The 26,399-nt window shown below is 42.3% G+C and overlaps 2 protein-coding genes across 3 annotated transcripts in view; one reads left to right on the top strand and one right to left on the bottom strand.

Annotated features, from left to right (window-relative positions):
• Positions 1–19,335, bottom strand: part of TMEM272 (transmembrane protein 272) — a 42,598-nt gene extending 23,263 nt beyond the window's left edge. The window contains exons 1-3 of the mRNA XM_037527258.2: positions 19,161–19,335; positions 16,970–17,073; positions 4,626–4,751 (exon numbers count right to left, since the gene is read on the bottom strand). The gene's annotated coding sequence lies outside the window, so the exon portion shown is untranslated. The remainder of the gene's footprint in view (positions 1–4,625; positions 4,752–16,969; positions 17,074–19,160) is intronic.
• CCDC70 (coiled-coil domain containing 70) lies at positions 19,142–24,429 on the top strand. 2 transcript variants are annotated; one of them, XM_037527256.2, is made up of 2 exons: positions 19,142–19,405; positions 23,051–24,429. In XM_037527256.2, the coding sequence occupies exon 2, from the start codon at positions 23,111–23,113 to the stop codon at positions 23,804–23,806; it is 696 nt and encodes a 231-aa protein (XP_037383153.1). In that variant the 5' UTR covers positions 19,142–19,405; positions 23,051–23,110; the 3' UTR covers positions 23,807–24,429. The 2 variants fall into 2 exon arrangements, with proteins under 2 accessions (XP_037383153.1, XP_037383154.1); XM_037527257.2 differs by lacking the exon at positions 19,142–19,405 and adding an exon at positions 21,696–21,814.
• Positions 24,430–26,399: the final 1,970 nt, after the last annotated feature.

Here is a 26,399-nt window from a genome sequence, read left to right as displayed (position 1 = left end):
GGCAAGCAGCTCTGCTCTGGCAGCTTCTCCTTCCTGCTGATCCTCTGTTAACTTGCAGGCAGGGTGATTCGGCCAGAGCTTTTGTCTCCCGGGATTAGAAAGAGATATGGAGTTTTTATCCCCTGTCACTTGGCTTCCGGGACATGTCACACTCAAAACCCAGCTTGGAGTCTGTAGGATCCCCTTCACAGTAAGTAAGGTCAGCATGACGGAAGCCTCCAGACAGGAGCAGAGCATGAGCACCCTGCAAGCTTTTCCACATGTTCCACATTTGACACACACACTCCCCAGTACCCCAGAAAGCAGGCGTGCCTCATTTTGCAAAGAAAACTGAGCTTCAAATCAGTTTGTTCAAAGGCACCAGCTGGTAGGTAGTTGACCTGGAATTTGAAACCAGGCCTTCATGACCCGTAAAAGCTGACTCTGTGACAGCCAAGTCCACATTTTCTCTTCCTCACCAAAAGCTGGAGAAAAGGGGAAGACACCTAAAAGGAAAGATTCCCCAGGCGAGTCAGGGGCTGCAAGGATGTCAGTGTGCCCTCCCTGTCAGCTCTGTCTGGGCAAGGAGTATTAGCCCTTTTCACAGAGGAGGAAACCCAGGGTGAAAGAGGTAAGCACTTGCCCAAGGTCACACAGTTACATAGGAGGCAGGTTTCTTAAGATCTGTGAACTTGAGGTGCCTGATCCCCCTCCCCCAGGATGGACTTGGACGGCTCTGATGATCGGTCAAAAGGTATATCACCCAGCCCCAGGTCGCCTGCTCCCATTCCCCACCCAACATGCAGAGCTGGGTGATCCTCAGAGAACCCTCTCTGACCGCGCCTCCAGATGCTGCCTTTCTAGAAGCAACCATGAAAGACATGTGTGAATCTTTATCTCGCCAGCACAGACAAGCCTTCTATATATGTTCAATGAATAATTCCACAAATTACTATTCAAATGTTCTTTAAGAGGTTCCATTTTTTTCTATAATGTTCTCTCAAACACTGTCAACTTGATGTCCTCACAGCAGAAAACTGTGGAAACTGCAGCCCTGAGCCAACAACTGCCTCCTTTGCATCCTGCACTGTTTCCCACAAACACTCATGAACTCAGGCTGGTGGGGTGCATGCCCTTTTGTGAACACACAGTCAGTGCTGAGTCTGTTTGAATCACACATTAATTGTTGGCATCCACATTTATGGAAGTCTGTTACCACAGGGGTGCCACATAAGCTAAGTCACTTCAACCCCATCTAGAAAAGCAAACCCAAGGACAAGCAATTATTTAAAAGCTCAGAAGGAGATAAAGGACCATCGGGGCGCCCCAGGATCCCCCTAACCTAGAAGGATAACTCCTTTCCTCGCGTCCTTGATGTGAAGAGCAGGTACGTGTTGCACATTACGGCACAGTGTGTGCTCTGCACAGTGGCCAGAGCTGAGGCGGCCTCCCGGCTTCATGTCTGCCGAGGAGACCAAGCAGCTGTGAAGAGAAACGGGACTGCTATTCCTGGTCACATTACAAGGACGCGGCACCTCTCTCTGTGTGCCTGTCTTATCTCTGCTTAGATGTCCTACTACCCTGCTTCTCCCACAGCCCTTGTGGACTTTCACATGTGAACTTCGGTCACCCAGGCCCTGTTGCCATGGAGGCGGTATGTACATAACCTTACGGTGATGTGGACTTCACATCTGGATACAGGTCACACCTTGTCTGGCTGTGCCCCAGAAGGCAAATAACAGGCAAGGGGAAATAAGGGCAAATTCTTTATACTCATGAGGTGGTGCCACAAGTGGGTAAATTTCCTGTGAAATGCATGTTGAATTGTGCCTCCTACAACCCAAGAGAGTCCCTTTCAAAACCCATAGATAATATAGGAACTGTCTATATTATCTGTGTCCCAGCAGAAAGACACAAACATTGGTACCTGAGGTCACTCAGGTGAAAGACACATGCTTTAGTTTCTAGCAAACCTTTAAGAACTATTGTTCTTAAAAAAAATTATTCTACAAAAAAAAGTGTAGAGATGCATAGATTTTTTTTTTAAATTCAAATATCTCAAATTGACTAATCTCCTTAGCCACTAGCTGCAAATAATGGAAAAAGCATCAATTTTTTTAAAAAATCAGTCATATCCTTATAGGTAATCATTGAAGTGTCATCTAACAGAATAAACCAAAATAATGTACAGGTCTTGGACCCATTTTAAGAGGTGATTCTTATTCCTTCAAGCCTTCTATTTTCATAAACTGACCAGATGTACAAGAACTAAAAATGAATGATATGCTGCTAATTCTGTCATATCTTAAAGAACGTTCCTTAAGACACAGGTGGCTATGACATAGGAACTGGGTTCTGGCACTCAGACAGAAAGAGAAGACGCATTCTCCCCAAAGGCTGGTCAATCGACTTTGTAAGTTGTGGTCAGCTTCCGTGACAAGGAACAAAATGTTAATTAAGACAACTGAGAGAGATCATTTTTACTTATCAAATTAGCAAATAATGAGCAGTTCAGGATTTCAGTGTGGAGAAAGGGAACCAGAACTGAGGATACCTTGTTGGAGGGACTATAAAAGAAGCCACTTCTCTGGGGGGCAATTTGGCACAACCTATCACAACCAGAGTGGGCAGGTGACGTGCAGAGTACCATTTTATTCATGTAAAAAATGTCTGCGTGTCTACGTAACTGCAGGGAAAAGACAAAGTGCACACACCAGCCTGTGGTTGGTGACCTGTGCAGAGAGGAACTGTGAGTCAGAGCAGGGCCAGAGGGAGTCCAGCATGAGAAGTGTTTTCTTTCCTTTTTTTTTTTTAAAGTCACCTTTTAGGGTTTTTTTTTTTTTTTTTTTGGTATTCCATATATTTATTTATTCATTGTTTTTAAAAAATATTATTTTTTTAATTTTTAAATTTTTTATATCATTGCTCATTTTTTAACAATATTTGTTTCCCCCCCCCACCCCCTCAGGTGTGGTCCCCATAGAATTTCCTGCACCAATGCACCCGTGCACCATCACCTCAGTCCCCTGTGCTCCTCCCTCCCTCCCTCTGATTCCTCTCCCTCCTCCTCCTCTGCAGGATGTCTCTGATTTATAATTGTCTGTTTTTACTTTGTTGTGTTTTGTATTGTTATTATTTTTTTTTACACTGGTGTCTTATTTGGTTCCCCTACATTCCTGCTCTAAGAGAAACCATCCGATATTTTTCTTTTTCCTTCTGGCTTATTTCACTGAGCATAATTCCTTCAGGAACATAGGGGAACCAAATAAGATATCAGTGTTTTCATCTCCACTTTATCCCTCCTACTGCTTGGCCCATGAGCAGGTTTCCTTTATAATTTAAAACACTGCAGAAGTAATATTGAAAAGTGGTTCTCCCAAATTCCAAAGATAAAAGCAACTTGTGAGGACATCAGCAGAAATGAGTCAGCTGATAGAAGAAAGGAAAAGGGGAAGTATGATAGGATGGTGGTGGGAAATATTCTCTCCTTTGGAATACCATCTGTAAAACTATGAAAGCAAATTAACAGGAAAATTAGATCATGATAAACAACTGCAGAACTCCTCAGCCAAAACTGCTAGTATTTCTGAGCTTTTCTTTCAAGTAAGTGTCTACGTATTTCATGTGTATATATATAAGCACACACACTCACATTTCAGGTGGTTGTTTTCACTGGACTCATGAAATTAACACTTGATATTTTGACATAAGAATTATTTGTGTTACTTTGTGGTCTTCATGACCATTATTTTAACAGCTTTGTTACCTTTCACAAGGCAGGATATATATCACTCTCTATTAAACCATGTTTGTTGATATTTGCTTACAATTTTTAACTATTTTGATTAATTCTAAGAGATTTATCTTCCATGAAAATTGATTATTTTCATACATTAGAAAGTTCCCTAAGAATAACTAATTAGATGGGGGAATTACTGAATTTGAAAATGTAAGTCATTTTTTGACTTTGGAGACAAAATTAATTTCCAGAAGAGTTGAATCCATTTATAGTGCCACTAACAATATATGAAAGCGCCAGTTTTACCACACTCTAGCCAGCACTGGGTGCTAGAAAAACTAAAGCATCTTTATTACTTTAATAGACAAAAATGTAATTTCATTATCACTGTAATTTGCATTTTTTATTACAGTGATATTGCACATTCTTTCTTTGCTTGTTTTCTGGTTGTATGTACCCTTTGTGAATTACCTTTTCTGACCTTTGATAGGGATTTGTTCCAATTCAAAGCAAAAATAGAGATCTTTTGAGTACAATCTACAAAAACCCACTGCAGTTTGAGAAAATAGTAGTGAACAGGGTTGTTTATTCACACAGAACTCACTCAAACTCAAAATACTATGAAAGAGCTATTCACAATTGTGGTGAGGACGTGAAAACTCACAAGAGCCAATTGCATGCTCCCCTTACCCCTTCAAATGAAGCCTTCAGTAAGGGCACCCCTCCAATAGAGGAGGTGCTCAAGAGAGGGGAGCCCATAGTAATTCATCATTCCATTTAGTCTATTTCTAAACTTTCTAAATACTAAGAAAATGAATTTTTTTCTAACTTGGTAGAAAATTCTCTTGTATATATATAAGCACACAGACTCACAGGAAAAGATGGGGGAAGGGAAATAGGCAGTTACCTTCTCTCCAGTGTGACTCAACAGAGACTTAGAAGTCCTTCCTTGTGTACGACAGCAATGGAATTATCTGTCTCACATTTGCTTCTGCACCCAAAACAGTGATCATAGCTCTTGTTGCTTTCTTTCCTAGAAGTTTAGTAATAATAAAGGGCATGAGGGAGTGAATTTATAATTGCCAAGTGACTTTCTTAACACATTTTCCATATTCAATTCAATTGACCTCAATGGTCCTCAACCAGGGGCGAGTTTGTCTCCCCAAGAGACATTAAAGATTGTCATGACTGGTGTGGATATGGTGGCCAGTCTCAAGAGGATGCTGCTAAACATCCTACAAGAAACTGAACAGCCCCCGCCACCCTAACAAAGGATTATCTGGTCCAAAATGCCAATACTTTGAAAAACCCTTTTATGTCTGTCTGATGTTCCCAGTGCTGGTGTTCAAATCTACACTATTTTATTTTGAACCTCACGATGTGTCATATTTCAACAGCAAGCCTGTATCTACAGGTATCTAAGTTTTTGTTGACGTTTAGCACTGGGTCAGAATTTAGCATTTCTTTACCTTTCACCCTGAACCCCTTAACCTGACAGAAGAACAACACATCTCTGACTCAGTGATTGTGTTGTTAGTGACTGAGTTGTTGAGGAAATTGCTTACTCCTAAATTAGATGTGGGAGGACCCCAACTTACTCCTTGGTTTTGAATAACATTGAATGTTAAACACAAACCATGCCCATACCTGTTCCTCCAACAGCAGATGTTAAACAATATCCTTGAATATGTCAAGTGCTCAGGACACAAAACCTTAATTATCTGCAGCTCTATCCATATTCCCCCGTTGAGTTCCTCTCCTCACAATTCCATCACTCATGAAATCACCCAGTGGTGGCACACCCACTGTGTGCCAGAGTCATCCCACCACCTCCCCATGTGCCCTTGCTGGCTCAGTTCCTAGGAAGTGGAAGATGTGCCCCTTTGGAGCTCTACCACGTTTACACAGTGACCAAGTCAAAGCCACCTGCTCAGAGCCTCAGGTGGTGACCCCGCTCCCTGCCCCTTCCTCAGCAAGTTGTTCCCAAAAGTCTCCAACAGCTTCCTTTTGCCTGGTAGTTCTTTGTTCCTTTAGGACTATTCTTTCTGTGGGAAAAACCATTTTCTTTAGACTCAGTGAAGATTAAGCTTTTCCCTCCCTCCACGCAATTAAGAAAAGCGCTTCCACACGCAGGCGTTTTCTTTCCAGGAAGCATACATCAGCATACTGTCATCTTCCTCTGAATAATTCCGAGAAACCTACACCTAGGAGTATTTCTGTAGAGACTGTCCTGACTCACCTTTTTAGCTGACGAAAGAGCCAGACCAGAGCTGGGTCAGAACTCAGCCACACTGGGGTCCCAGTGGTCCAGGTCTAAAAATCTGTGGGACTTCTCTCTTCCTTTGTGGTCCCCCCTCCCTGCAGCACACTTTATTCCTGTTTCTCGCTTTGGATTGCTCACCTGCTGCGTGACAGCAGCTCGCGGCTTTTTCCTTGGAGGGGCGGGTTATCTGCGTTTCCCACTCCCACGTGTGGGTGATGCACCCCGCCCCCTCCCCGCCGGCTTTCATGCCCTGGAGTACTTCTCAAGGCCGGCAGGGGGCGCAGCAGAGCACCCCCGGGGAGCTTTTAAAAGGTTAGGCGTTCGGATGCAGAGCTAATGCATTTCCTGGCATTTAAGTTACTGCTGGAGATACTTCATTTCAGTGACTTAGCTTTAGTTGGTAGTGCAGGCCTGTTTATGGAGAGCTGCTTCTCACTTCTTGCTTTCCATACATGCAGATGGCATTCCAGGAAGAGTTCCATGAGCAGGGACTGGTGAATAAAGAGGGTAAAAGCCCTGGATTTGGGGTTTCAGACATGAGAGGAAGCTTAAGGAGTTGAGGACTGACATGTAGAAAAGGGATAAAACTTATTCAATGTCATTCGAACATTAGATAGACGATAGGGTGTGAAGTTACAGCAAGGCAGAGTAATAAGATTCCTGATAGTCAGTGTCTTGGATGGGAAGCAAACCACTTTGGGAGGCTGGGCTGCCTGTTGTAAGCATCAAGCAACAGCGATTCTTGACTGTCAATTTACAAGGGCCGGAAACTCCTTATTAAAATATAGATTCCTTCCCCGCCTCCCAAAGATTCTGGATCTGTAGGTCTGGGCGTGAGCCCAGGAATCTGTATTTTAGACCCCGCTAAGTGGTTGAGTCCTATGTCCAACCCTGACATTCTATGTTGTTTTGTGCTTTTATGGCAAAGTCTGGTCTACAGGGGTGTAACTAGCGTGGGACAGAAAGGTGACTATTGTATAATATGTAGGGGGTGTTCCTAACTGTACTTGCACAGCCCTGAGGTGATTATCTCCTCAAATCCTGTGCCCCAGGTGCCTCTCTTGTCTCATCCTCATCCTGGCTCTGCCAGTCTACAGCCTTGAATCCCAGGTGACCACCTCAGACCCCACAGTGGGGTGTGGCAGGTTGGTGGAAAAACAGGTGGTATAGCAGATGACTTGAATCTTCTCCAGAACATCTGGCCACACGTCCCTGGAGCAAGTTGAAGAGGGCTGATTGTGAGCAGGAGGCAGGGCCCTGAGACTCCTGGATCCCCCGAGTAACTGGAGCTGGCCAGAGGACAGCAACCTTCTGGGAGCAAGTGTGAATGTATAGGGCAGTGCTCCTGGGAGCCAGTGAGGAAGGAATACTGGCTGGGTTCTCAGAATTTTCCAACTGTTCCTGTCAACACAGCAAGGTGTCAAGGAATATTTTCACCTACACCAGATAAAATCTATTTTGTACAGAAGTAAGGGAATTTAAAAAAAAACAAAACAAAACCTGGAGTTTTTTGAACGTGCTTATAAGACTTGAGACTAAATAAAAGTAATAGCAGCTGTATAACTTAAGAGGACAGAGGTAATGTAATATGGAGAATTAGTACAAAAGTGATGAATTGCTGAAAAGTTCATAGAAGACAAGGTGACAGGGGTGATGGCAACCCAGAGATTAATGAAAGTGGAAGCAGTTACTATCAGAAATGAATGGAAACCATGGTTGGAAATGCTGCCCCAAAGCAAAGAAGGTCTTATTAACATTCCCATTTCACAGATGAGGAGTGAGGTACAGCGAGATTATGTATATCCCCACGGTTGCTTAGTTACTACCTTTGTAACAAATTTAAAGTCCATAAGCAATGTGATCTAGAGTCCATGCTCTTGACCACGATACTTATTGCCATATGAATAAGGCCACGTTGTCAAAAATATCAGTAAAATTGAGTTAAAGTTGAATTCAAAGGGTCTCCCTGGTGGCGCGGCAGTTTAGTGCTGGGTTGCGAAGCTGCCCACAGCCTCTGCAGCACTGGTTTGATTCCAGGCAGCCCGGCGAGGGTCCCACATGGCGCACAGACCTCTCCTGCCGCCCGCTGCTCCCCTCAGCAGTGTACTTGGTCCTTCTGCCTGCTCTGCTCCCCGCTCTGGCTCTGGTGAATTCTGTCACCCTCCTGCGCTTCTGACTGTACCCGGTGCTTGTATAAGTAAATAAATAAATGTTTTTTTAAAAAAAAGGAAAAAAGAAAGTTGAATTCAGAGTATAAATTTTGTTGTGCATGCTGTTATATGTGAGCTTGAGGTGTCTAACCAGTGCAGCTGTGCTGGTAAAAATAAAATCATTCATTCATTGAACAAATAGTGCTACTCCAAGCCAGAAACAGTGAAAAAAAGGAGGTGTGGGGGGAAGAAGATTATTTCATAAAATCCAATGTATTCGTGTATCCCATCAGGAAATTTAATTCAAAAGGGTAATGAGCTAATGAGTATATGTCTGAGTCTAATTACAAAGGAATCTGTGAGTTAATGAGAATGTTCCTGACTTCTTGACAGGAGCCACAGGAGTAAAGGGAGGTATTAAATTTGGCCAAAGACCAAGCTGAACATCACAAAAGCGGCAATCAGATCAACCCCGCCTCCCCTGGGCTCAAGAGTTCATTCCCACTCTCCCTGCCCAAGAAGGTGCCAACCTCGTCTTTGCTTTTCTTTTATTGTGTGTTACTCTCAAAGAAATTAGTTCTGTGTAGCCATTCTCATTCTTTTCATGCTTTCCTTGGAGAGCTTTCCATTCTGATGTCACTCTTCTATTGCAGTCACTCTTTCTATTTTTAACATCTAGTCCTGACAGCCTCCTAATTTGGGAGAAAATCTTCAGGGTCCCTTCACTTCAACATCCCTCTGAATCAGAAAGCATTTTCAAGAGCAGCTTTCATTTTCTTATTGTCTTTTCTCAGCATCATAATTTTCCTGAAGGTAATTTAAGAAAAGAGAATCAGGCAATCTGAATTCTGAGTTTTAGTTCATAGAAGAATGAAAACAGTCAACCCCGAAACACACTAAGATCGGGATAAACCGAGGCCATTATGCTAACTGTCATAAGCGAGACACACAGGACAGATAAGGCATGATTCCACTTATGTGACTAGACCAGTCAAAATCATGGCAACAAAAAGCAGGGTGGTGGTGGCCAGGGCTGCAGGAGGCAGGGTGAGGTGTTATTGTTACTGGCTAGAGTGCTTCAGTTTTGCAAGATGAAAATGTTCTAGAAATGGGCGGTGGTGATGGCTGCACAGCAGTGTAAATGTACTTCGCATTACTGATCGGTGCACTTAAAAATGGTTTAATGGCAAGTTTTTTTACTACAATGTTATAAATAAATATTTATTTACTGTAATTTTATAAATAGATAAACTCCCGGGTCTAGGAGAAGGAAAGAAAAGACAGTCAATCCCAAAGATCCTGAAAGCCCCATAGATTCGGGAAGTGCTCCAAGAAAAATCTGAGGTGTTTCGAAGCCCAGTTCAGCAGTCCCGCAGTCTCTGGGGGAAGATATCAGGGCACATCCCTGAACACTGGCTCCTGACTTCCTGGAGGTTTCCCTCCCCCACCCTTCACTAGTACTGGTTGGTGCCCTCCAGTGGGCTGGAGGGGAGGGAACACCCCTTTTCCTGTCCCTGCTCCTGGTGGCTAAGTCCAGGGTGTCTCCAAGTCCCGGGGAGTGTGTCAGGGTTGGACAAATGCACAGCACCACCCTCGCGGACTCCCTCCTCCCCTGCCCTCCTCCTCCTGCCCTCTGTCAGCCTTTCCTGTGAGTGGCATCTCACAAGAGGCAGAGTCTTCCTATGGTCTTACTCCAGCCTGGCAACTGCTTCCCTTTCCTCCCCTGGAATCCTGAAGCCAAAAAGACTGCGGCAGGTTGCTAATCTTCCTTATGGATTTATTTTTTACAGATAACTTTTTTTTTATTTAAATATTTTCTTTATATAATTCTTACATCTTTTTTCATCTTTGCACAATGTACGCATTTTCATTTTGGTTACAGATAGCTTTTTAAAAGGTGATTTAGTCAAATTTCCTCTGGGAGTGGAGGTGGGAAATCCCTGGCCATTTTGCTCCAGATATCATTAAATTTACAAATAAATTTGGAGAATTGATTATGTTAAAATTTCAAGTCGAGTCTTACTTTATGGTAAAAAGCATAGCACTAGAAATAATGAGGGTTCTGGGCCTCCCGGGTGGCGCAGCGGTTGAGCGCTGGGTTGCGAAGCTGCCCGCTGCCTCTGCAGCGCCGCTTTGATCCCCGGCTGCTCCCCGGCCACCGGAGGAGGGTCCCACATGGCGCGCAGACCTCTCCTTCCGCCCGCTGCTCCCCTCAGCAGTGTACTTCGGTCCTTCTGCCTGCTCTGCTCCCCGCTCTGGCTCTGGTGAATTCTCTCACCCTCCCACGCTTCTGACTGTACCCAGTGATTGTATAAATAAATAAATAAATCTTTAAAAAAAAAAAAAAAAAGAAGAAATAATGAGGGTTCTATTCCCTCCTTTCTAATATCTGTAACTCTTTTTTTTCCTTACATTATCGTTGCCCCTGTTGGTGTCCCCCCCATCATATCACCTGTGCACCATCACCATATTCCCTTGTGTTCCTTTCTCCCCTGTTTTGACCTCCCTTTACCACCTCCCTTGCTGTATGGCTCAGATCTTTGTCTTTTTCTTGACCTTTTATTTGGTCTCTATATTCCACATATAAATGAGACATCCCATATTTATCTTTCCCCTTCTGACTTTATGTGGCTAGCATAATCTCTTCCTCTAATATTTGTAACTCTTATTTATTTCCTTATCTAATACATTGGCTTATCTCATGTAATAGTGAATGTTCTTGATTCTAGTAATGTTTTCAGGGATGATATTTTTAAATTATTTACAAACTGGAAAAGGGTCTTGACCAATCGAAATGCAGACACCCACTAATCAGAGGCGATACCAGCTGTCAGCACCTGGTCCAGCTCACTCAAAGTGTGATTGCAAGTCCACGGTGAGCCTGGGCTGTCACAAATGATGTTAGTTGACTCGTAATAGGTTATAAATCATATTTTAACTCTTATTTTTACCAGGAATTTTTTTCAGCATAGAGTCTTCATAACTTGGTCTCACTGTGTCTTGTATTTCTGAACATACCTCAATACGCACTTTCTCACTTTTAATCCTTCAGCAATTAGCATTAATGGGGCACTTCCGAGCTACACAAAACAAAGTCTGCAGGATCCCACTGTCTTATTCCTTCTCATGAGCTACTCTCTGCCCAGGAAACCCTTTTCACCAACAGCCTGAATAACCACCCCGTTTTCAGGACGAGTCCAGACATCCTTTCTGAAGTCTCCCTCAAAGGTCTCCTTTTTGTGTGCCCCTCCTTCACACACCCCAATGGAACTCGGACACACTTCCAGCACAGTGCCTGTCACACTTTACTGGTGGTGTGTTGTTTCCATATTGTCTTGATTTGTATATTAGAAGTGCCTGTCCTTTCCACCAAGTGAATACAGGGTGTAATGCTTAATTAGCACTCAGTAAATATTTGTTGAATTGATGAATTGGAGTGTGAAGATTTATCATGTAAAACCGATATAATAATTTTTTAGGGTTCAATGGATGTATTTTCATTCCCCATCACTTTACGATGCCCCGGTGAAGAGCAGAGCAAGCAGCATTGCTCTGATGATTAACTGCTGTATAACTATATCAAGCTCAGTGACATCAGCACTGGAGCTCAGCTCTGGGCTTGATGGGGCTCAGCGAGGAGGCTCGCACATGAATCTGGACAGATGGCAGCTGGGGCAACTGTCACCTAAAGTCCTCCTCACTCACTTGCACAGTGGGGGCTGATGCTAGCTGTGGCTGGTACCTCAGGTGGGACTGTCACCCAGAATACTAATGTGAACTTTTCATGCACCCTGGTCTTTCTCAAAACATGACAGCTGAGTTTTGAGCAAGTGTACTAACAGGGAGAGACAGAAGAAGCTGTATCCCCTCTTATGATCTAGCCTTAGAAACACTAGTTTTCTGCTAAACGTTTACCAACCAGATAGGGGGAGGGGAGAGGAAGGAGAGGAGAGGGAGAAAGAGAGGGAGACTCATAGCATTTTCTTGCTTCTATGATATGAATAATCCCACTGTGGCTGTTCTCAGGCTACTGACATAACTTTGCTGAGCGTGGAGTTGGGGAAGATGCACACTGTCACTGGCTGGCTGGCAACAAGGGCCCAGCACATGCCTGCTTTGCAGTCACAGAGCATCATTTTCTCTGAGCCATGTTGGCTGAAGCAATCTGAAGGTCCACCCACAAGTAAAGGAAGAAGATACCGCCTCTTGATAGGAGAAAGGCACAGTTACAGAGCAAGCACAGCATTTGGGTTGGGGGAATCTTGGTAATGCTATCCTTGGAAAATCCAGTCTGTCAAAGCCACCAAGAAAAAAGAGACCCAAATGAATGCACAGAGGAAAATACGAGGTACAGATAATCCCCAGAAGATGAAAACCTTCCACTGGAAGGAGAAGATGGGAGCAAAAGGCCAGAGGAAAACTTCTTCTGGAATAAAACATATGATGGGGAAGAGCCAAAGAACAGAAACCACAGATATGTTGATGTGTGTGTGTGCGCGTGCATGCATGCGTGCATATTCACGACATGTACATGCACATATCTCTGTGATATATATATGTATATGCAAGGAGATATTTTTCTGCTTTCAATAACTATATTTTGACTTTTGCCAATCTGATAGGTGAGAAATGTAATATTTATTTATTTTAATTGCATTTGTTATTAGTATTGTTGGAAAATTTCCCCATACGTTCAATAGCCATTTTTATTTGTCTGCAATCAGTTTATTCACATTGTTTGACTATCTGTTGCATTGCTGGTATTTTTCTGCTTGATTTCAGAAACTCTTTGTAATATTGGCACTGTGATGTAGCAGGAACAAAAAAAATCTCCCCTGCCTTCATGCAATCAAATTCCCAAGGATGGTCCCTTTACATGACTGGTGCTGGTAGAAAAATTTTTCTTTTTTTTTTTAATTGAAGTAACATTGCATTATACTATTATATAAACTTCAGGTGTACATCATTGAAAATAAGAATTCTCTTCTTTCAGTACAGAAACTGATGGGCAGTGATGATGGATTATGAAGTTTTTGTCTTCACCTGTGAGCAATTTTCTAGTTTGACCTACTCTTCCTGGAAAATAATCTATATTCCTGATGGAATAAATTAATTTCTAAAAAAATAGGAGAATGTGTATTATCACAGTTATTAAAAATCATGTCCTCGGAAATATTTAAAGAAATGGCAAGTATTATGTGAAAAGCAACTCAAAAAACTGTATCACAGCATGAAAACAATTGTATAGAATATATCTCAGGCATTAAGCACATGAAGAAGATTGCAACCCTATACCTCCTCACTGTTTACAGTGGTCATGGCTGAGCATTGGGATTATGGATGATTTTAATTTTCTTTTCCATCCTTGCTCTACTTTCTAGTTTTTTTTTTTTCCAATAAGCATGGGTTGCTTTGAAAGTTGGCAAGAATGACAATACTATTTTTCTAAATAATGGTATTGAACAAAATTTAAGCTAAACCTTCTATCTTGAGTGAACAGTAACTGTTGACTTAGTACAACCTATAAGGAGAGGGAAAGCGTCTCTTTTTCAATCCTGTGAGCTCACAGATTTTTGAGAATCACTTTATTTTCAGCATTCCATTCACATTCAGCAATGATAATCTCATTTCCAATTTCCTCCAAAAGCTGTAAGGTTTATTTGGAATAGCAGACTCTTTATGAATTATGAATCACTGAGGAGTTCAAGGTTTCACGTAAGAGTACTTTACCAACTCATCCAAACCAACTCCATCCAAACTTCAAATTTCTAATCAGAGCATGCACATTTTAGACACTGGGGCCAGGCACCTGAAGGACATGCAAGCGCCACAAAGGGGAAAATTAAGAGGTAGAGAAGGGGTGAAGAGAAGCCCTGGTAGAAATTACTAACACAGCACCCAAACCGGAAGATCCTTCCTCTGACAAACCAATTCTTATCTTTCACTGACGAATCCAGTGCTTATGAATTATAGTCAGTCTTCACTGGAGAGGTCTGGCTTGTTACTGTAAACTTAGATTGCCATAAGTAAACAACAGAATATTTGTCTTTTTTTTTTTTTAGATTTATTCATTCATTCATTCATTTATACAAGCACTGGGTACAGTCAGAAGCGCGGGAGGGTGAGAGAATTCACCAGAGCCAGAGCGGAGAGCAGAAGAGGCAGACTGACGAAATACACTGCTGAGGGGAGCAGCAGGCAGCAGAAGAGGTCTGCGCGCCATGTGGGACCCTCACCCGGTGGCTGGGGATCCAACCGGCGCTGCAGAGGCTGTGGGCAGCTTCGCAACCCAGCGTTCAACCGCTACGCCACCGGGGAGGCCCCCAGAATATTTGTCTTTAGATCTGGTCATGCTGCTATTTGAATTTGCAGGTGAAAGTCAAACTTATGCTATCGAATCTCAGCTCCTAATACAATAAATGTCACTAGAGTATAGCCAAAAGTCTGACCTTTTCTGTGGAAATGTGAACTACTTATACAAAATTTCAAGAGCTATGTCTTGTTGTGCATTATGTCCTCAGTCTCTAGAATATGGACTCGAAGTTGGAAGATGTCAGTTAGAGGACCATGAGCAAAACAAAACTGGTAAATCCATGTTCTCATCTGTAGGTGAAGAATATTATATAGTAACTCCCACAGGGCTATCACAAGAATCAGCAATGAAGGTGTAATGTGCAAAAACTATCAATTCCCACATGGTATTCCAAATAAAATAATTTAGCAAATTTATTATTACTATTGAGGTTATTAAAATAACCCAGAATTGTTGCTATTGGATCATGTCATCCCCCCACAATAACTTCAACAACTGTTTTGTTTATTCTAAGTGCCAAGAGCAGACTTTCAGTAAATGTTGACTGAATGACTGACTGAATGGAGCAAGTTTATTTCAAAAAAAAAAAAAAATGAACTTAAAACGAAGTGAATATACTAGTCAAATGATCTGATAATCTTCTGAGAAAGGAATCAACACAAAACTTGCAACAATGTGTAGGAAGGAGGTAGTAAAGGGAAAAACAAAGAGGAAAGAAAGCACAATGGTCTACAGTGGTGGAATATGGGTGAGTTGGTGGTGGGTACACTATGCTGGCAATACTAGATGGGGGTACCCCAATATTACCTCAGTTAAAGGTAAATAAATAAATAAATAAATAAGAGACTCATACAAACAAACAAAAAATTCCATGTAAGAGATGTGACTTTTATAGCAGCTAATGTAGAAAAAGCATACTACTTAAAAACAAAACAACTAAATTGATAACTTATCAACAGAAACAGTTGAAGTTAATTCAGATGAACTGAAATAACAAATAATCTAAAATTCTCTAACCAGTGGAAATATACTTTGAAATGAAGGCAAATCACAAAGGGTCATATATCTGAGAAAGAAAATCAAGACACTGCTATTTGAATTTTAGTGTTGAGAAGCCCCAAAGTATACTGACTTCCTTTCTATTAAAAACTAAGAGCCAGTGTCATGACAAATTCATCAAAGACAAATGTCAATGTTGTCATCAAATTATTTATAGAGATTAAAATTCAATTCTTATATATGTTTTTGAAATCCATTTTCCTTGAAATTCTCAGTACTGTAAAGAATAGGGAAATGAAAGCTATTTGTTTAAACTGCAGTGGAAATATGCTCTTCTACCAATAAAATCTGCTAGCTGGCATAAAAAATGAAGGCAAAATTAAAATATCTTCAACAAGAAGACTCCCTGGTGGCACAGGTTGTTGAGCGCCACACTGTGAAGCTGTCCACAGCCTCTGCAGTGCAGGTTTGATCCCCTCTGGTGGGTGAGAATCCCACATGGCACCACAGACCTCTCCTATCTCAGCCGCTGCTCCCCTCAGCAGTGTATTTCGTCAGTCTGCCTGTTCTGTTCCCCGCTCTGTCTCTGGAGAATCCTCTCACCCTCCTGCGCATCTGGCCTGTACCCCGGTTCTTGTATAAATAAATATATCTTTTAAAAAAATAAAATAAGATATCTTCAACAAACAAACACTGAGCGAATTCATCACAGGATCCATACTGTAGGAAACCTAAAAGGTATGACTTTTTTGGATAAAGGAAATTATCTTATAAGAAGCATAGCAATGCAAGAAGAAATCAAGAGCACCAAAGGGGAGGAGGATAAGCATAATTATACATGAGCAGTGCTGTGCAAAATAGTAACAGCAATGTCTTTTGGCATTTTAAATATCTATATAATTAAAATTCATGACAAAATGAAAAAATGTGGGAGAGGTATAGATGGAGTTATCTGGGAATGGTAATAGTAAATATGATATATTAGGCTCTACAAATTCAGAATATTCTAGTCCCTATAATAATTAATAATAATAATTATATAAAAGAATATATAATTAAAGAAATAAAAGAGGGAAATGGAATAACAAAATTTTTTATTAATCTGAAGGAAAAAAGAAAAAGTAACACTTAACTGGTAGCCTGGAAAAAATTGTAAGAAAACAGACCCACATCTAAATTTATTAGTAATTACAGTAAATGTAAATAGAAAGTAATATTTCAATCAAATGACAAATGTGACAGAGTGGAAAAGCAAAAATTCAACTGTATGCCACACACACTTTAAATATAAGCACAGCAGAATTAAAATGAAAAGATATAGCATAATAATACTAAGGAAAGTTGGTGTGATTTTACTAACATCAAAGTAGAACTTAAGGAAAGAAGCAACATAAATATATAAAACAAATATATATAAAACATAAATATATACATAAAACATATATGTATATAAAATATATAAAACAAAAACTGACAGAACTGGGTGGAAAAACAGATCTGCTAGTATATGTCCCTCAGGAACTTACAAAACAAGCCATAAAAAATCCTTGAGAGGGCCTTCCCTGGTGGCGCAGCGGTTGAGCGCTGGGCTGCGAGGCTGCCCGCAACTGCTGCAGCACCGGTTCATTCCCTGGCCGCCAGCAAGGGTCCCACAAAAAAAAAAAAAAATCAATGAGAACATCGAAGGTTTGAACAACATAGTTAAAAACTTAACCAAATTCTTGTATAAAGACAGTAGCTCAAACAACTGAAGAAAGTAACTATTTTCAAGTGAATATGGAAAATTGAATATATGCAGAGCCATAAGCAACCATTAAAAAAATGAAATTACTAATATCATACAATGTAAACAAACCATATACTTTGTGCAGAGATAGACCATAGTGCAACTGAACTAAAAATTAGTTATAAAAAGGCAATTGGAAAATCTCCACATATTTGGAAATTAAACAATATACTTGTAAATATCCCGCAGCAAAAAGAAGAAATTATAATGACTATCAAAAGTATTTCAAATGAATAATTAAAATGTTATATAAAAGTATGTGAGATCCAGGTTAAGTGTAGTCTTCAGTACATATATTAAAAAAAAAAAAAAAGAAGAGTTAAAAACCAATAACTGGGACTCCAAAAATCGCTAAGCAAGGGGGCAAAATATGGGTTTGGAGCCCCACAAATCCCTTATCTCCAAAGAATTACTATATGACTTCTCTAGCAGTTCATTGAAAAGTTCCATTCACAGTTGTCTTAATTTGATGTAACTCAGTGCTTACTTTGTACAAATAGTGTTACCTTCATGGCATTTGTCAACAAAAATTTAAATTGTTTAATATCATAGCTACATAGGCAGTGTTACCAGTTGGGGCAAATAAAAGACTGACCAATAACTAAAAAGGAAAAACTGAAGAACAAGAATAGCTCTGACATATCTGGGGGGATCTAGAAGGTCATATACCTGGAAAAACCCTGAGAAGATCATAACCTCTCACTTCAGGCTGACCTCGAGGGCCTGGACAAGCAGGAAGTGAAGGATATGGCAGAATTGTGTGGGCAGTGAAGGCATATCCTGGCACCCCAACAAACACTCAGCAAAGGGAGACTTATCAGTTCAAGGAAATCTCTTAATCAGTAGGTGTCCACTAATCTATTCAAGCCTCTCTCTTCAGTGGCCATAGATGGCTTAGCAGAAATAGCCAAGGAAAGTCAATAAACAAAAAAACAGAAACAACAACAAAAATACGCCAACAAACCTGAGGAGGGAGGGTTTAATTTCCAGGGCTGCCACATCATATTATTTGTAATGTAATTATACTGTTCATTATTATGTTACTTAAAATAACATTATGTTATTATTTAATGTTTAATGTTTAAATAACATTATTTCAATGTCTAATTTCAACAAAATTTGAGACAAAGAAATGGGGAGAGAGGGAAGCAGTCAATAGAAATTATCATTCTGAGTTATTCTCTTTTTGGTTAGAAATCGTCCCTGAGGAGGTATAGATGTTGAACTGACTAGATCAAAATTTTTAATCTGTTGTTATAAATATGGTCAATGAACCAAAAGAAACCACATGTAAAAAATTAAAGGGAAGCATGAGAACGATGTCTCATCTAATGGAAAATGTTTTTTAAAAGAAATACAAATTATATTTTAACAGGACCAAATAGAAATTCTGGAGTCAAAAATGAAAACTAGAGAGGCTCAACAGCAAACTTGAACTGGCAGAACAATTAGTGACCTCAAGGACAAGCCATTAGATATTATCCACTCTAAGCAATAGGAAGAAAAAGAATGAAGAAAAAAAAAGAAAGAAAGAAATGAACTGAGTCTCAGAGATCCTGGGACACCACCAAATACTAATACATACAAAATAGGAGACCTAGAAAAAAGGAGAGAAAGAAAGGGGAAGAAATAATATTTGAAGAAATAATGGCACAAAACTTCTCAATCTTGAGGAAAAATTGTCTCAAATTTGCATAACTAGAAAAAACAATAAATTCCAAGAAGTGTAAATGCAACGAAATCTACACTAGATACATCATAGTCTAACTGTCAAAATCCAAAAAGAGAGACTCCTGAAGGCATTAAGAGAAAGGACTCACTACATCTACCCTCCCCCACTGAATGATTTCCCAGAAGCCTGCTCTGGGACACGATCCAGGTAGAATGTGAGGTAACAATCATCTGCGAGTCATCAACAGTGCCACACTCACTATTGGTGAAGTCAAAGATGGAAGGTGGAGGCGTCTTTCAGGTGGACCCCTTCTCCTTAAAGTCTCTAATTTGGGGCCCCATCTTGGCTCTCTCCATCCTGTGACTCAGGACTGAGAGGCAACAGAGGGGTCCTTGGAAACAGTATTAGAGTTGCCTGTGAACTACATCACTAGGGACGTGAGGTGACAATGACCTCTTACCCTCAGAGGGCCACAGGACTTGTCCAGTTGGGAACAGCTAAGCAGTAAGTAACTGTTGGCTTTAGATTGGATAGTATTTGTTCTAAACATAGAGTTATGTATTACATTTCCCTTAAAAACTGCTTTCCTAGTCTTCAAATATAATATTGAAGACTGGTATGTTTCTTTGATTCTTGTTTTTATACCTGCATAGATATATATTACAGTTTTATATTATATTTCATATCTAAATACACATATACATATTTGGTATCTTTTTCAAAAATAATTTAAGTGGTAATGAGAAAACTTGAAGAGTAACTCTTTCTAACATTCTACCCCAAGAGACTGCCATTCACTCAACTGACATTACTTTGCACCTGTCATAGACCAGACACTATTCTAGGTGCTGGACATAGAGATGGGAGGCCACATGTTCCTGGTAGGACAGGAGGGGCATATGAACTTGGTAGGGAGTGTCAAGAGAGTCTGTCTAGAAGAGGTGACTCCTTATTTGAATTTTGTGGGGTTAGCTAGGTGACGGACGTGAAGTGGGATTAGGTATAGCTATCCAAGGAGAGAAAACAACATGGCATGGAAAGGAGGACACCTTGGCATGTTTGGGGAATTCCATATGACCAGAGCATAGGTGTCAGGGAGGATGGCTGAGGGATAAAACTTAATGCTTTGTAGGAGCAGATTATGATTGTCCTGGCATGCCTCCCTAAACTAAGAGGATAGAAAAAGACACAAAATAGTAATTATAATTATTCTTATTTCCTATTTTATTGAGCACTTTTATGTGCAGGCACTGTACTATCATATGTCATCTTCATAAGAGTCCTATGAGGAAGGATCTGCTTTATAGGGATGAAAATACACTCCAATTGGAAAAGGAGCCACAAAGAGACTGAGAAAAACCAGGGAGGCAGGAGGAGGACAGGATGACTAGTGTTTAGAAGTCAAGAGGAGTATCAAAAAGGACTTGTGCCACATTCTGCTAAGAGGTCAGGAGTAAACAACTAGCAAGTCATAGCAATTGGAGGACAAAAGACATTTCAGTAGCACATAAATGGTGACAACTTTTATGCTTTTAAGGAGGAGAGGGCTTGCAAACAGGTGAGTTGGAAGACTGTTTCTGGCTGGCTGGCTGGCTGGCTGGCTGGCTGATTGGTTGGGTGGTTGGCCGGCACATTGTTCTTAAGATGATTCTTGAATGTGATTGTGTAATAAGGGCAGAATAAGCAAGAGAGAGAGAGAGAGAGATGTGGAAGGAGATGTGGAAGGAGATGTGAGGGATCACTGATGAAACAAGGTCATCATACAGGAGTGAGCTGATGTGGGGAGGGTGTGACCTGGCCTAGGAACCCAGAGTAGAGTAGGGCATTTGAAATGGATGTGGCTGCTATGAGGGTGATCCAGAAGCTGAGGAAGTTTCTGTCTCACAAGTAGACACCCAGATCCTCAGAGAACAAAGAGGAGTCCCTGAATACTTGATTTATAATTATATTTATCTCTTGTCAGTAGGTGCCATCAGCAGATTTCTCCAATTGTGCCCCAAGTGGGAAGTTAGATTCAGAGGGGAGATTGTGTGTGGTGGACACTTGGTGCTCACTTACTTACAACTTACAGATTTTCTGTTCTCAAGGACTCTATGGATGGAGCCACTTACCCCAAACTAACTTCCCCACTTAGTTTCATGGTTCTTTCCTCCTCATGAATGCAGACACTCTGTTTCTGTGGAGAGCAGCCCTAAAAGGAAAGCCTACTAGCAACAACTGCAGAAAGGGTGAGGCTGTAACAAGGACTAGAATAACGACTGGTGATAAGGAGTGAATGTGCAACGTGCAACCAGTATCTATAGCAAAAAGAAATTTATAAACGGCTTTAGCAAGTTCTTGCATTAGTTCAAACATTGCTCACAGAGTCAGAAATAAAGCTGTAGTGTAAGTGGGACAATAGTTGCTTTCAGTGCTGGGCTAGGTCCAGAAACACTTTAGAAGAGGCAGAAACCCACATAAATGTTTCTACTGCAGATTCAGGACAGAGAGGCCTCACACACGACAAGGCACTTCTGTCAACTGTAGGTTATTGTTTGTTGAAAGACATGGTTATTTAATGAAAACATTCGATGTTTTCTAATTTCCTTTTCAGTGGGGGTGTCTATATTTTCCTTCAATAGTAGAGTTGGATGAGGAGATTGTTTCATTTAAAATTGGTGGTCAAGCTGCAAATGTTATCAGTAGGTTCATTCTCTTTCACACTCATACACACCCCACTTCACAGTGACACTATCAGCAGCGTGGTGACAAAGCAGTGCTGCCTGACCACATAATGCTCTTCAGACCATGACCTCTAGCTGCCCACAGTCTTGACTCCTCTACTAAGCTTTTTAAGCCTTGGTTCTCTGGGATATAAAACAGAGTTCATCCCGGTACCCATCTCCTGGTGAAAGGATCAAACAGATAATGCAGGTAACGTGTCCAGCATAACATGGCTGAGTAAATATCCAGATGGTAACTACTGATATTATAATTAGAAAGCTGATTATTACTGGGAGCTTCCTTGCAAATTTAATTGCCCATGAGGCTTTGTTCATAAAGAATTACCCAATTCAGTTCAACAAATGCTTTCTGCGGGTCTCTACGGTCAAGGACTCTGTGGAGGGAACCACTTACCCCAAACTAACTTCCCCACTTAGTTTCGTGGTTCTCACCTCATCATGAATGCAGACACTCCATTTCCTTTTTTTTAAAAAATTAATTTATTTATTTATACATGCACTGGGTACAATCAGAAGCGCAGGAGGGTGAGAGAATTCACCAGAGACAGAGCAGGGAGCAGAACAGGCACACTGACAAAGAAATACACTGCTGAGGGGAGCAGCAGGTAGCAGGAGAGGTCTGCACGCCATGTGGGACCCTCACCGGTGGACGGGGATCAAACCGGCGCCGCAGAGGCTGCGGGCAGCTTCATAGCCCAGCGCTCAACTGTTGCGCCACTGGGGAGGCCCCAGACACTCCATTTCTGTGGAGAGCAGACAGAAAGAGATAAATGTGGAGACTTCAGAGAAGAATGGGGCACTTTCTCCCACTTCGAGACACTAATATTTACATAATTAGTAGGAATAAAACAAATAACCATGATACCACATAGAAAAATCAAAGTTCCAAAATCCAATGATATTTAATTTAATCAATATTTTTACTATTACCTCTTTATTTGCACAACCTGATATGCGATGCTGGGTTACAGGGATGACATGTCCACACCTGATCCCAATCAAACATGATGAGGCAAGAGTGGGGACATGACCGACAGGTAGCTGTGAAGAGGTGATGGCAAACTTTGGCAGGTTCCAGGTAGCTTTCCGAGGAGAAAGGAGGAAAGGGAATTTAAGCCCACAAGAGAAGGAAAATGTTCTCTCAGGAGAGCACACAGCATGTGCCTTGGCACAGAGTCAGAAGCTGTGGTTGTGTCTAGAGAACTGAATGTAGTTCGCTGTCACTGAAACAGACCTGGGCTCTGTGTGTGTGTGTGAGAGAGAGAGAGAGAGAGAGAGAGAGAGAGAGAGAGAGAGAGAGAGATCTATCATCCAAGTTTATTTTCCTAAAAAATAAAATTTAGTTTTGTCTATTTGGGAACTTTTTTCTTTGAGGCTCTTTGATTCAGCTTCTGTCAACTTTATGTTTTCTCTGGTGTCCCCTCAGGGTTTGACCAGCTGACCTGGACTTGATTAACAGCCCCGCTTAACAGCCCTGTCCCCCATCATGTCCACCCCATGGCTGACTAGGAAGGTGCTTCCCTTCAAGTTGAGCAAATGGATGGGACTTGCTTGCTTCCGGTCACTGATGGGCTCCTCACCCAATATCCGCCAGAAGAAATTAATCCATAAGCTTCAGGAAGAAAAGGCTTTTCGGGAAGAGATGAAAATTTTCCGTGAGAAAATAGAAGACTTCAGAGAAGAGATGTGGAATTTCCGAGGCAAGATCCGTGCTTTCCAGGGCCAGATTTTGGGCTTTTGGGAAGAAGAGAGACCTTTCTGGGAAGAGGAGAAAACTTTCTGGAAAGAGGAAAAAACCTTCTGGGAAATGGAAAAATCATTCCGGGAAGAAGAGAAAACGTTTTGGAAAAAGTACCGCATCTTCTGGAAGGAGGATAAGGCCTTCTGGAAAGAGGACAATGCTTTATGGGAAAGAGACCGGAACCTCCTTCAGGAGGATAAGGCCCTGTGGGAGGAAGAAAAGGCCTTATGGGTAGAGGAAAGAGCCCTTCTTGAGGAGGAGAAGGCCCTATGGGAAGATAAAAAGTCCCTGTGGGAGGAAGAGAATGCCCTCTGGGAAGAGGAGAAAGCATTCTGGGTAGAAGGTGGTGGCCATATTGCTGAAGAGCAGATACCCAGAGAAGGTCACTACAATGTCAATGGAGGCCTACGATTGCCAGCCTTCTCCCGAAGCCGGGCATGAGCACAGGAGATAAAGAGTCATGGGGTCCAGATGTTGCAGGACTGCATTCAAGTCCAATGTAACCCCATGTGCTGGAGAAAATATGCACTTATTTGTCTCCTTGCCTCAAAAACTTGAATAAAGTCCCACGGAGAGGTTTGAAAACCAATTTCTTCAAGGAAGACCAATTATATTTTTCCAAGTTTTGTGATTCGCCGAGGTCATATTACCATCCTCTAGGCTTGGTACCAAATCTAGAGTACCAAGCTTGGTTCCAAGCAGTTCACCATGGGTGGGTGTTGTGAATAGAGACCTAGTGGCTCTCCTTTAAAAGGGGAGCAGGGTGGGCTCAGACAATGCCAACCAGGGCTGAGAGGAGCTGAGACATTTCTGCCTCTCTCATGCTAAATGGTAATCATTTCTCTTCCACTCTGGACAGTGTTGGAGGCCCAGATTGGACTGTTGGCCTTCCAGAAAATGCCATCATGCTGTTAACAATTCATTTATACCTTATCCTCGCCTCTCAGAAAATATACAGGCAGAACTCCCTAATGGCCTACTTGCTTGTAGTCTCAGTCTCCCACCAACTGCCCATTTCTTGTAGCTTATAAAAGTAGCATGGCATTAGACTGAGACTCTGGACGGTTTGTCTGTGTGGGCGGCAGCATGGAAACGACCACAGGTGGGTAGAAAGAAATGTCAAGTGAAATGTCTGCTTTCTCTTTTCTTAGGTCAGACCCTCTTTGTCAGTAACACATCGACTTAGCTCACCTTTGTGCCTTCAAGTAGACTGGATCAGGGACTGTCTGTGCATTTTTACATTCACCAGTCATGAAACCACCACACTCTGTGGGTGGACGGAAGGTACAGAAACACATTGTACAAGTGAGGAAACAGATACCTGGAGAAGCAAAGTGACTGGCTAGACAAATAGCAGATGAAAGGGCAAGGACTAAAACCCGTGCTCTCGGCCTCTTGATCCAGTTCCTTTTCTTTTTTCTTTTTTTTAATTGCATAAAGATTTATTTATTTATACAAGCACTGGGTACAGTCAGAAGCGCGGGAGGGTGAGAGAATTCTCCAGAGCCAGAGTGGGAAACAGAGCAGGCAGATGGACCGAAGTACACTGCTGAGGGGAGCACCAGGTGGCAGGAGAGGTCTGCGCGCCATGTGGGACCCTCCTCCGGTGGCCGGGGATCCAACTGGCACTGCAGAGGCTGTGGGCAGCTTCGCAGCCCAGCGCTCAACTGCTGCGCCACCAGGGGAGGCCTGATCTAGTTCCTTTTCTCATATGCCCTGGAATATAGCTTTAGAGCTGAACCAATAGTGGCATCAGAACTGGATGGGCTTTAAAGCAATTTGGGAGCCTACTGTGGTTTGGGATGGTAGTGGAGAGACTGGGAGAAGAGAGGACAGGGTCCCTGTAAGTGTGCTGAGCACACATTCCCAGAATCAGAAGAATGGGTCAACAACAAAGTCAGGCTTCTGTGACTCCATATCACGCTGGGAACTTTTGGGCTCCTTGCAAGGCCTCTGATTCTCAAGAGTCAGGGTCAAGGGTGTAGGAGCAGCTTTCTCCTTTGTCAGACGCCCACCCTTGTATCCTCAGCTCCCAATGGGACCCTGGAAAAAGACTTCAACAAGTTGTAGGAACAAGATGCTGGTGTGGAGGATCATATTTTAGGGGGAGACAGCCACGTGCCTTTATGCAAGAAGACCGGTGCAATGGATGGTGTGCAGGATGCTGGGAATCCCACAGCAGCAATAGCTGCGGATTCAGCGATCCCAGCGATTCTATCCAAAACACAATCATGGTACACTCCCACTCCCTGACTTTATCTGTTTTACATTGTTTTTGGTCTTAAGATCGCAATCTTCTGGGGAGGATGGGAGGGTTCCTCTGAGTCCGTCCTTCACCCAGCAGAGTTAAGAACTTCCATTGCTCCAGTCTCTGTCCTCTTGGGTTGAGGCGGGAAGGTGGACAGGAGGCAGTGGGTGCATCCCAAGGTGGCGAGGGCCATGGGAGGGCTTTGGAGGGTTCTTTTGGGGTATTTTAACTGAGTCCGCAGCGGGAGATTAAGTGGACTGGATCAGGGACTGTCTTCTGGAGGACATGACAACTGGGTAAATTAGCTGTGGAGTAGCTAGAGCAGGGGGGCTAGGGAGAGGCCTTTCAGAGGGATCAGCTTAGGGAATCCAGAGTTTCAGAGCTTCACCTATTGAGTCAAGCTCTGCATTGTGGACTTTAATGTTAGAGGAACATTTCTGTACAGGAGTGAGTGGAGGAGGCTGGAACAGAGGAAGTGGAGATGATCTGAAGAGGGGGAGAGGCTTGTGGTGGCAGCAATCCTAGCAGGAGGCGCCGGGAAGTGCCGAAGGGTGTAAGCGGAGAGAAGCCACTGGGAACTAATGGGAAGCAGGTCAGAATCCACCGGCTGGGGGATGGATTGGATTGGGTGGTGCAGTAGAGACAGCATCAAGGATCACATGTAGGCTCCTAACTGGGTCGCTGAGGAGGGAGAGGAGGTGGCAGGAGAAAGGGAGGGAGTAAGAGGAAAGGCGGGGAGAAGAGGCGGAGGAGGAGAGGGGATGAAGAACACAGTCTGGGACGCAA

Source organism: Talpa occidentalis, unplaced genomic scaffold (genome assembly GCF_014898055.3).
Source record: "Talpa occidentalis isolate TD23 unplaced genomic scaffold, MPIMG_talOcc4v2.1 talOcc4.5, whole genome shotgun sequence".
Taxonomy (NCBI): Eukaryota; Metazoa; Chordata; class Mammalia; order Eulipotyphla; family Talpidae; genus Talpa; species Talpa occidentalis.
This window is presented reverse-complemented; position numbering and strand designations above follow the sequence as displayed.